The sequence below is a fragment of the Taudactylus pleione genome, unplaced genomic scaffold (genome assembly GCF_031769625.1).
Source record: "Taudactylus pleione unplaced genomic scaffold, aTauple2 ptg000408l, whole genome shotgun sequence".
NCBI classification, from domain to species: domain Eukaryota; kingdom Metazoa; phylum Chordata; class Amphibia; order Anura; family Myobatrachidae; genus Taudactylus; species Taudactylus pleione.
The window spans coordinates 7,932,258-7,944,259 of record NW_028284810.1 but is presented as its reverse complement, the minus strand read 5'-3'; the positions used below and the strand labels follow the sequence as shown (position 1 = coordinate 7,944,259).

General features: G+C 45.6%; 1 protein-coding gene across 2 annotated transcripts in view; it reads left to right on the top strand.

Annotated features, from left to right (window-relative positions):
• Nucleotides 1–10,002, top strand: part of LOC148506305 (uncharacterized) — a 103,072-nt gene extending 93,070 nt beyond the window's left edge. For both annotated transcript variants that reach the window (XM_088446970.1, XM_088446969.1), the window contains exons 30-31: nt 8,059–8,183; nt 9,465–10,002. In XM_088446970.1, coding sequence (XP_088303096.1) covers nt 8,059–8,183; nt 9,465–9,724 — 385 coding nt within the window. In that variant the 3' untranslated portion in view covers nt 9,725–10,002. The remainder of the gene's footprint in view (nt 1–8,058; nt 8,184–9,464) is intronic.
• Nucleotides 10,003–12,002: the final 2,000 nt, after the last annotated feature.

The following is a 12,002-nucleotide window of genomic DNA, read 5'->3' as shown; positions in this document are numbered from 1 at the left end:
ATCTTAGCCTTCTTTGTATTACTATGTCATTGAATTATTATATTTTTATATGTTGTGTAGAGAAATGTATTCTCTGTTTAAACTGTGTAATAATAATAAAAATATTATTCAAATAAAAAAAAAAATCAGCATGGGGAGGTCAGCTTTCCCCATTAAAGCGGCACCTCCCCTCAGCTCAGGTCGCAATTCCTCTGAGGTCTCGCTTCCCTGAACTGCTCTCCTCCTCCGACCATGCCCCTTCAGAGGTCTCCGGCAGCCATTTTCTCCAGGCTCAGCCACAGCTCTCTCAGGGAAACGCAGGGTCCGGTCCCCCTACATACCTCTCCCTGGAGGTTATGTAGGGCTATAGCCTACCAGATGTTGAGTCACTGACCACATAATCTGTGTAGTTGATTGTAGTGCCCTTCTGCAGTTATACGGTATTTCTGCATTGTATGTGACTTATGCTAGCGCTGCCTGTCTGTTTATTTCTCTATACTGTCAGTATATATCTTTCCCTTTTTTTCTTACTTTGCCCTGACATACAGGTGTATTCAGGGTTTTTCCAGTGCCTCACATCTCCATAACAAATGTATTTGTTAGGATTGTCACATACAGTTGGTTACTGCACTGTGCCATATTTGTGCTGTGCGCTCCTGCAGCTTGCCCAAGCATAAGACAGGATCGGTATATTGCATTCCTACTTGTATCCTACGTACCCAGTGGTTGCATTATACCCAGTGCCATATTGTGTGCTATACTACTCTACAGCTATGTCTAGCAAAGGCAAGAGTAGCAAGCAAGCAGCTGCACCCATATTGCTATCATGCAAATTATGTGCTGCAGGCTTAAGTGAGGAGGATTTGATGCAAGATGGGTTATGTGTTAAGTTTTATACTCCACCAGGCCCATCAGACACCCCCAGCTCCTGCACAAGAGCCCCCCTGGGTTTCCTTTTCTCAGGTGCTGGCTACTATTGCGGACCACCTAGTGGTACCGGCTGAAATTCCCCCTATGGGGTTACAACAACAGGCCATAATGCCCCCTATGGGGTTGCCACAACAGGTTCAGGCGATATAGGTACCTCCTGTGCCCCCTCCATGAGTTGACCTACTCTCTAGCTCAGTACAGAGTCTGGTGGCTACCTCCACAGCCTTTCAAACTATGGGCCTGATTCAGAGCCGAACGCTCTGACCAGAGCGCTCGCTCTGAATCAGGGCCCACCTCCATGAAAATGGAGCGGCCTCCTGGCCGCTCGCATAGCTGTGGGTGACCACCCACAGCTTATGCGAGCGTCCATGATGATGGTCGCGATGATCTTGACCATCGGGCTTGCGACGGAGACCCTGAGGTAGGGTCTCTCTGCCGCAAGCCCAGGAGTGATTTTGGCTCTATCAGAGCCAAAATCACTCCCACTGACATCACTAGTGATGTCAGTGGGGCCGGCTTCAGACGGTAGGCGTTCCCAAGACCATTGCGACCATCGGGCTTGCGACGGAGACCCTGCGGTAGGGTTTCGCTGCCGCAAGCCCTGGAGTGATTTTGGCTCTATCAGAGCCAAAATCACTCCCACTGACATCACTACTGATGTCAGTGGGGCCGGCTTCAGGGAACGCCTCCGTCTGACAGCCACGCCCCCGGCATGCCCACCAAAGGGGGCGTGCTGTCAATCAACATCGACAGCACACCCCCTTTGGTGCGAGACCTGGAGCGATGGAGAGCCCGTCGCTCGCCGGGTCTCGCGCAGTGGGGAAACATCGACCCGCTTGCGAGTGTCTTTCGCTCGTGAGCGGGTCTGAGGCAATCTAAAAAGAATATTCCTTTCTTGGTGCGAGCTGTTAGATCCATCTTACTTATAGAAGATGACGAGCCAGCCCCTAAATCTAAGCACCCACTGTTTAAACAACAGAAAGTGGCTTCAGCAGAGTTCCCTCTATTGGATCAACTAGCTGAACCCATGGCTGCAGCCTGGAAGATGCCTGGTAAGAGGTTTCGGCCTCAAAAATGTCTGACCTCCTGTTATCCATTTGCTGCGGCTCATTGTTCAATTGGAGACTCCCCCTGTGGTAGATACACATGTAACGTGTTTAATTAAAAGCGCTACGTTGCCTATCCCTACAGTAACCTCCCTACTGATAGAAAGGTGGAATCTTGCCTTAAATCGATATACTCTCTTTCAGGAGCTGTTGCCCGTCCGACAGTGGTTATTGCATGGGTGGCTAAAGCTATAGAGAGCTAGGCTGACGCACTTGAAGACTCTTTTCCCTCAGATAATTCTAGGGATCAGATGTCTTTCGTCGCTCACATACAAGTTGCAGCTTCCTATATTGGAGAAGCGACGATGGATGCCAGTCTCCTAACCTCCAGAGTCTTGGCCGCGGCAGTGTCTGCCCGCCGTACCCTGTGGCTACGCTCATGGAAGTCAGATGCGGATTCCTAGAAAGGCCTAGAAGTGTTATCCTACAATGGGGAGATCTTGTTTGGACCAGACCTTGACAAGATTGTAACCACGTTGGTGGCATCAAAGACTGCATTTCTGCCTTCAGCAACTACTGCTACAAAGCCTCTGACTAAATCTTTTAAGTCCTTTCATCCTCACGGAAAGCCTAAAGGTCAGTCCTTTCCTAGGCAGTCGGCTTCCACTAGCTGCCAAGCCCAGGACCAAGCAGGTCTTTATCACCAGACGCCCTGCTTCAAAACCTGAAGATAAGCCTCAAAACCTGAAGATAAGCCCTCAGCCTGATGGGACGCGCCTCCCTCTGGGGATCCCAGAGTGGGAGGCCGACTTCTTCAGTTTGCCCAGTGCTGGTGTCAATCCACTACGGTTGCTTGGGTAAAAGAAGTGGTCTCTAATTTCTTTGACGGCCTCCCCACCACTTTTTCTACACAGGCCCTTCTTCAGACTCGAACAACTCCCTTCAAATCCAGAAAGCCATACAGTCCTTGCTGCAGGCAGGGATAATTGTGCCAGTCCCGCTATCTCAGCGGAGTACTGGTTATTATTCTACTCTCTTTCTGGTTCTGAAGCCGAATGGGTCTCATCTGCCCATCCTCAACCTCAAATCCCTGAACAAATTCCTCAGGGTACCCAGGTTCAGGATGGAAACTCTATGCTCTATCATCCTAGCTATGGAGTGTCGAATCAGGACACTAGCTATGGCCAGTGAATCAGTCCTTTAGTGGTCACCCTCAGAGTCTTGTTTGCTAAAGGCTACATATAATCATGTGTGTAAAGAAGGAGACACAGGACACAACTGTATGTACCACAAGCATCTCCATCTCTCTCCTTTATTTTAACAGAGCAGCCCACATTTATAAGTTCCGTCTAACACATCTGGTATTCATTATCTGCAGTGAGACTATAGCTCTGTTTAAACATTGGAATCGCATACCTTACCATATATGTACATATGCTTTTCTGTGCACATATGACAGGGTCTGTACAATGAATTAACTCCATCCTGTCCTGTGCACCCACCCTCCATGAATACATGGCATACAAAATGGATTCTTATTCCAAAATGGCTTCTACAGGAGCTTGGGGACTTTATGGTATCTTTAGATATTCAGGACGTGTACCTACTTTTACTTATAGCACCCTCACATCAGCAATAACTCCGGTTTGCTATACTACAGCAACACTTTCACTTTCAGGCTCTGTCCTTTGGACTATCCACAGCTCCACGGGTGTTTACCAAAATGATGGCTATCATGGCGGCCCACCTTCGTGCTCAGGGTGTTCGACTGCTACCATATCTGGACAACCTCCTGCTCTTAGCAGGATCCCCAGAAGTGCTTCACCGCCATCTGTAGCTAACCATTGCTTTCCTTCACAAGCACGGATGGTTAATCAACTGGAAAAAGTCTTCCCTGAATCCCTCACAAAGAATGATTCATCTGGGAGCCCTGCTGGCTTCTCAGGATCAGAGAATCTTTCTGACATCAGACAAGATCTCAACACTTCAACTACGAGTGCGCAGATGTCTCCACAGTTATCTGGTGTTGATCCATTCAGCAATGCAGGTTCTGGGATCCATGGTGTCCACCTTTGACATGGTGGAGTATGCTCAGTTCCACTCTAGGCCTTTGTAAAGGCTGATCCTCTCCAAGTGGAACAGGTTACACCATCGGATCAAAGCTCAAAGGATGGTGCTCTCTCCGGAGGTGCGTCTGTCCCTATCTTGGTGGCTACAGACATCTCCTCTAATCATGGGTCGCCCCTTTTGGATCCCGGACTGGGTACTCCTAACAATGGATGCCAGTCTCCAGGGTTGGGGCACAGTAACCTGTCCACACTCCGTCCATGGCCATTGTACATCGGTCGAATCAACCCTGCCAATCAACATATTGGAATTTTGAGCTGTCATACTGGCCCAGGCCATACCTCACGGAAAACCTGTACAGGTACAGTCCGACAATGCCACAACAGTGGCTTACATCAACCATCAACAAGGCACTCAAAGTCGGGCAGCAATGACAGAAGTGTCAGGCATTCTGACATGAGCCGAGGGTCACGTCCCGGCCATCTCTGAAGTGCTCACTCCAGGAGTTCTCAATTGGGAAGCAGACTTCCTCAGCCATCAGGACGTGCATCCCGGGGAATGGTCTCTTCACCAAGAGGATTTTCAACTCTTAGTGAGCAGATGGGGCCACCTGACACAATCACTAACTGCCGGTGTATGGGTCCAGAACAATGGATGCTGAGGCAACCTTTGTAGATGCATTATCAGTGAACTGGACCTTCCAGTTTGCATACCTATTCCCTCCAGTCTCCCTTCTTTCTCGAGGTCTTCAGAAGTTCAAACAAGACGGCGGCAGTGTCCTGCTGGTGGCTCCAGCTTGGCCCAGACATCATTGGTACTCAGATCTTAGGAGTCTCTCCATTGACACTCCATTCCTACTGCCTCAGCGACCAAACCTGTTGTCTCAGGGTCCTTGGCTTTACCCGGACCTGGGTCTTCTGTCTTTGATGGCGTGGCTCTTGAGACATCCCTCCTGAGGTCCAAAGGATTCTCTAGCTCTGTAGTCAAAACTATGCTTAGAGCGTGTAAGCCAGCCTCTGCTTGGATCTACCACAGAGTGTGGCATACATATTTCTAATGGTGTCGTACCAGAAGCTATGACCCCCAAGTGTTTAGTATTTCCAGAGTCATGGCCTTCCTTCAAGCTGGATTAGACCTTGGACTACGCCTGGCCTCACTGAAAGTGCATGTCTCTGCTCTATCCATTTGGTTCCAGCAAAGACTTGGTCTACTACCGGATGTCCACACTTTCCTCCAGAGTGTCATCCGAATACAACCTCCCTTTGTCTGACCAGTGGCTCCATGGGATTTGTCAGTAGTGCTTTGTGCCCTCCAGGGTCCTCAGTTTGAACCACTGGATTCTGTGGAACTCAAGTGGCTCACAGCTAAAACTCTTTTTCTTCTGGCTATGGTGTCCGCCAGAAGAATGTCAGATTTAGGGGTGCTCTCCTGTTGCTCACCATTTCTAATATTCCATCAAGACAGTTCTGTGCTTAGGACTTGCCCTGGTTTTTTTACAAAAGTTGTAACTAGTTGCCACATTAATGAGCAAATTATAGTCCCAGCATTTCAATCACCAGACCTATCGGCAGGTGAGGCCTCCTTGGATGTGCTCCGTGCCCTCTGGCTATAAGTGGCCTGTACCAGTGCCCTTCGGAGATCAGACTCCTTATTTGTGCTCTATGGATTTCAGCCAACAAACAGACATTAGCTAGATGGCTTTGCATGACTATCTCACATTCTTACGCGCAGGCAGGCCTTCCTAAACTGGCTACTGTTACTGCTCATTCTACTTGCTCTGTGGATCCTTTGTGGGCAGCTTGCCATGGTGCCTCAGCTGAACAGCTTTGTAAGGTGGCCACGTGGTCATCTGTCCATACATTTCTGAGGTTTTATGCCTTTGATACATTTGCCTCTCAAGGATGCTTCATTTGGGTGCCGGATTTTCTTCTCAGCACAGGAGCGTCCCCACCCTTAAATGACTGCTTTGGGACATCCCAAAGGTCTCCCTGTGGAGCCCTATGAACCCTGAAGAAGAAAATTAATTATGGTAAATTTTAACTTTGTTAACTCTCTTTCTTCGAAGTCCATAGGGTTCACAGGGCACCCACCCTGACGCACCTGGCTTCATATGGACAATGCTTCTGGTCACCGGTTTCCCGTCTCCTTCTCCGTGAGAGTGTGATTTTTGTTTGTACCAGTCTTCCTTCTCTCTTCTCCTCCTCTGGGCTTTGGCTTGTCACGAACTGAGGTGCCCCTGGCTCTGGTGTGGGATATAGGGGGATGGACCAATGCATCCTCGGAGCTGAAAGCTTTAACTGCATGGTGCCCGGTCCTCAACCACCACCTACACCCCAAGGTCTCCCTGTGGAGCCCTATGAACTTCGAAGAAAGAGAGTTAACAAAGGTAAGTTTTACCATAACTCTCATTTTAACTAGCACTTTCATCATTCACTTTAGTCCCTTCCTCAGTGAAGCTTGCAATCTATATTACCTTTATTATTATTATCCTTTATTTATATGGCACCACAAGGGTTCTGCAGCGTCTTACAATTTGCGTAAACAAATGAGCACACAAGAAAACTGTTATTAACAATACAAACAATGCAGGACAGATACATGATTAATACATTGCTACATAGCACTTAAATAAACAGCATGGTGTCAGCAACCAAGGGTTGGGTGCTGTTGTAAATTAAAGTGTAATTAAGTGAAGGAGAAGCACATGAGGGAAGAGGGCCCTGCTCGTGAGAGCTTACATTCTAAAGGGGAGGGGGGCAGACAAACAGGCGTGACACAGATGGGCTGGATACAAGGGTCACAGTAATATAACATCTATGGAAAAGACAGTGAGTTGAGCAAAATTACACCAAACCTCAAGATTTGGGGGCCGCAACCATGGTCCATTTGTGGGGTCATCTTGCTGCGTCACTCGGTATGGCATAGTTGGAGTGGATAAGCAGATTGCATGGGGAGATCAGGAGGGATGCGGGCAGCATTGGGGATCCAGGTGTAGGCACAATCCATAGGCATGGTGGAAATGTGGTGGTAGATAAAAAAACAGCCCTCAATAGCAGGAATTGTTGATTTGTTAATTTCTCCTTCTGTTCTCCTCTTGTTTAACTCCTGAATAACTTCGACTTCAATTTAAAAATTCTAATTACACTTTATACTAAGCACTTAAGATCTATGCACTCTTGCAAATGCAGCCTCGGCTATAGCAGCCTTGTAGTTAAGTAATAAGTATGGCTAAAACCAGGTACTCAAACTGATTCTACACCTCCCCTAGCACCCTCCCCAAACAACAAAGGGTCAGCAATCAAATAAACAAATTGTGAGAGGACAATCTACAAACACAGATACAGGGTAGTTTCCTGCCTTGATACAGATTTTAAAACTATATGAAATACTCTAAAGTTAAATTACCTATCAATTTTAAAGGCTGAGCAAATAAAAACCAAGCAGCAGTATGTTGGGTGCACACATGTACACTAGGGCTCATTGTTTTTGTCAGAAGCCAATTAACTTACCAGTATGTTTTTGAAGTGTGGAAGGAAACCAGAGAACCATTTATCATATTTCCATTTGCAGCCAGCCCTCAAAAATAAAGATTCCTTATTGCTGCAATAAGGAATTTTTATTCGCCCAGATGTACCATTAGTGAGTCGCCTGACAAGGACTCCCTTCCCATTGATCCATTAGAAGTAATGCGATCACAGTACTGCCTCCTTTGAATCCATCTCCCAATTTTTTTTCTCGAAAGGAGCTTTACATTGCTTAGCTTGGTAAATCCAGCAACACAGCAGCCCCCATTAGTAACCTATATGGGCTGAGGCTGCTGTCGGAAATGGTGGGATTGCGGCAGATATCAGAAATATCTGTTGCGATCCCCCCCTTCATACATACAGGAGATACGTAATAATTGTGGGTATTACCCAAAAACGGGTGTTTTTAATTGATATGCCACAGATATACTTTAATAAATAGGTCCCTTAATACCTTTTGGCTTTTACATGGCGTACTGATGTCTAATTTCTTTTTTTTTTTATGGATATAGGCTTAAAGTCTGGGATCCTTTCAGACGCAAACACAAAATAATACCAGGATATGAAAACCTTAATCTTACAGTTAACAGCAAAATACAAATGATTGAAGGAGGATCAAGGGCAATCTTATTGTCAGGTAGGTATGCCCAGCACTGTGCATAATCTATTCTACACAGGATGGTGAGTGAGGACAGGCGGAAACCATGTGTATATATACGAACTTTCTTTCCTGTGGATGCATGTTACATACATGTTTTATGCCCTTCAATATGGAACAAAGGTTATGTGCTTTGGGTGGGGTGTAATTATGGCCACAGAAGGAGGATCGTCAGAAAGATGGAGAAAGACACTTTCACGGAACAAAGTGCGGCTAACAATCTGAACAGCAGACGAGAATTCTTACTGCATAGAGCAGGAGACCAGTCACGTAGTACAATGACGTTCTGCTCAGGGCATGGAAAATGCAGTTCTTTCCTTACATATCACGCACCTCAAAACTACTACAACTGGCATTAATGTCCTAGAATAACACCCCTAAAATGACAGGTGTTTTTATCTCAAAGCTATATCTTTATAAACTTTAACTACAGGAGGACTCCCCACAGATTTAAATTAGTGGAGCAGTGAGAGGCGTCTTTATTCTGACCTGCTATTTTAAAGTCAAGCACTGAAGAGAGCGCTGGCATATTTGATATACAGTATTGTTAGTAACAATCTCGGAATCCAGAGATGGTGAAAGCTCTTACAATCTGATGTAATTGCTACAGAATTGGCATGGGGTAATCTGCTAAGAAAGGATCACAGTTATATATTTACAGCTCTCATCGTCATTATCAATGCTTTTTAATAAATAAGACTGGTAATGTTCAGGATAAATGCTATGTACTGCATATTTGTGTGTAGAAGTAATCCTGTGACATCACGACAGTGACAGCACAAGTACTTTCCCCAGGAGAGTGCAGGGGAGACCTGTCTCTCCACCCTCCCTAGCACTAATAGATCTATGACATTTCAGTGGTGCTTTTAGATTGATAACACAATCCCTGTCTGCTGGTAAATTAGGAGACCCGTTGAACAAACCAGGGAGGAAGTAAAAAACAGTGAAAAAAAAGATCTAAAATAAATATTGAAAAAGTACATTTTTATTTACTAAATCTGCCTATATTTCTGACAGAAATGTTGATTGCAATGTGCTACCATTAGAAAGCCCTATGTTTTAAAGGAAAAAAAAAATGTTGAACACCCCCAAAATTGTAAATTGTCGTGGGCATGGAGGGGGTGGGATAAAGTGCCAAGTAGGCCAGTCCTCAGCAGTTGGCGTCTCCTATTCCTTGAGAATGTTGCTACAAGATACCTGTATTGATCATTTCCAGCAGGTGAAGGCATTGTATAAAATGATTTATGTGTCTTCCCATAGGAGATGTCAGCTTGTGGAACCTAGATAATGGAACTGTGGTTTCTGTATTCACCCCTGACAGCAAAATCTGCTGCCTGTCCTTAGCTACTGACAGGAAGACCATTCTTATTGGTATGAGCGATACCGCGTCACTCGTCAACCTGAAAATTGCATCAAAAGATAAGGACAGTTCTTACTCCATAGGTACAGATTTATTCGGTGAGGAATCTACAAGTAGCGAAGATGAACCGGACGATAAGGACCCGTCTTTAAATATCTAAACTGTACAAAAACATATTATGTCTCCTGCCTCCCAACAAGTGAGGTATGGGGGAGATACGCATGCCCTGGCAGTAACCCATAGCAACCATACAATTGCTTTTATTTTCAAAGCAATACTAAAAAATTCACACAACCCGATTGTTATGGGTTACAACCCATTGTAAGCCCCTAATTGTGCACCATTTTTCTTATCTGTCCTACAGTATTTTAAGAATTTGACTCATAAGTACATAGTTACATATTTACTGAATACAACTATTAAAAAGCTTGGAAAATCTTTCTGCAGGAAATAATGTCTCTGTTCTTCTACCATAGACCTCAGGGATCACTTACAGGTCGACATGTGTGCTCAGAATGTATGTAGAGCAAAGATGCATGTAAAAAGCAAACTCATTTTCTGTGTATATATTCAGTCGGGCACATCTCAAGATGCGTCCAGCTCACAAATAGTATTGACGCACATCAGACGTAACAATACTTAGACCCAGGGCTGCCATCACGGGGTACTGCCGGTACTCTTGTCCTAGGCCCGGACAGAGATAGGGCCCGTTTCTGCAGCTGACGCAGCAGTAGGGGGGCGTGGCGGGGAGGTGATGAAATATTGAGGGCAGAGCAATGGTGTGGCTGTGCGATTACGTCATCATGGCCCCACCCCCTTTTCCAAGTGTCGAGATTAACAGCATTGTGAAGCAGGGGACAGGGTCACGAATCACGTCATCCCCCACTGCGGTGACTGTGTATGCGTACATGGGGGTATGAAAAGGGGGTGGCGGCCTACTGAGAGATTTGCCTCCTTTTCCAGGTCTCCCGACCATCCCGGGAGAGTAGGCATGTCTGGATGGATGTGACTGGGGTTATATGTGTGTGAGAGGGAGGTGGCTGGGGCAGGGCTGTGTATATGTGTGAGAGGGAGATGGTTGGTGCGTGTGCATGACTGAGGTGGAGCTGCCATGAGGGTATTTAAATACCATACTGAGGTGACTGAGGCAGGGCTAGGGTATCATATAATTTATATAATAGATTGACATGTCACAATAACACAGTACCCCCCCCGCCCCCCCCCCGCCACAGCCCAAACATTGTCATTTCTTTAAAAACTGGTTTATGTACCAATATACAGTCAGGTGCATAAATATTGGGACATTGACAGAATTTTCATATTTTGGCCTCTATTCACCACCACAATGGCTTTGAAATGAAACAAACAAGATGTGCTTTAACTGCAGACCTTCAGATTTAATTTGAAAGTAATTACATCCAAATCAGGTGGAACGGTGTAGGAATTACAACGGTTTCTATATGTGCCTCCCACTTTTTAAAGGGCCAAAAGTAATGGGACTATCAACTCAAAAGCTATTTCATGGACAGGTGTGGGCTATTCCCTCGTTATTTCATTATCAATTAAGCAGGTAAAAGGTCTGGAGTTGATTCTAGGTGTGACATTTGCATTTTGAATCAGTTGCTGTCGACTCTCAATATGAGATCCAAAGAGCTGTCCCTATCAGTGAAGCAAGCCATCATTAGGCTGAAAAATCAAAACAAACCCATCAGAGAGATAGCAAAAACATTAGGTGTGACCAAATCAACTGTTTGGAACATTCTTAAAAAGAAAGAACGCACCGGAGAGCTCAGCAACATCAAAAGACCCGGAAGACGGAAAACAACCGTGGTGGATGACAGAAGAATTATTTCCCTGGTGAAGAAAAACCCCTTCACAACTGTTGGCCAAATCCAGAACACTCTCCAGGAGGTAGGTGTATATGTGTCAAAGTCAACAATCAAGAGAAGACTTCACAAGAGTCAATATAGAGGGTACACCGCAAGATGTAAATCATTGGTGAGCCACAAAAACAGGAAGACCAGATTATAGTTTGCCAAACAACATCTAAAAAAGCCATTACAGTTCTGGAACAACATCCAATGGACAGATGAGACAAAGATCAACTTGTACCAGAGTGATGGGAAGAAAAGAGTATGGAGAAGGAAAGGAACTGCTCATGATCCAAAACATACCACCTCATCAGTGAAGCATGGTGGTGGTTGTGTCATGGCGTGGGCATGTATGGCTGCCAATGGAACTGGTTCCCTTGTATTTATTGATGATCTGACTGCTGTCAAAAGCAGCAGAATGAATTCTGAAGTGTTTCGGGCAATATTATATGCTCATATTCAGTCAAATGCTTCAGAACTCATTGGACGGCGCTTCACAGTGCAGAAGCATACTGCAAAAGCAACCAAAGAGTTTTTTAAGGCTAAAAAGTGGAATGTTATGCAATG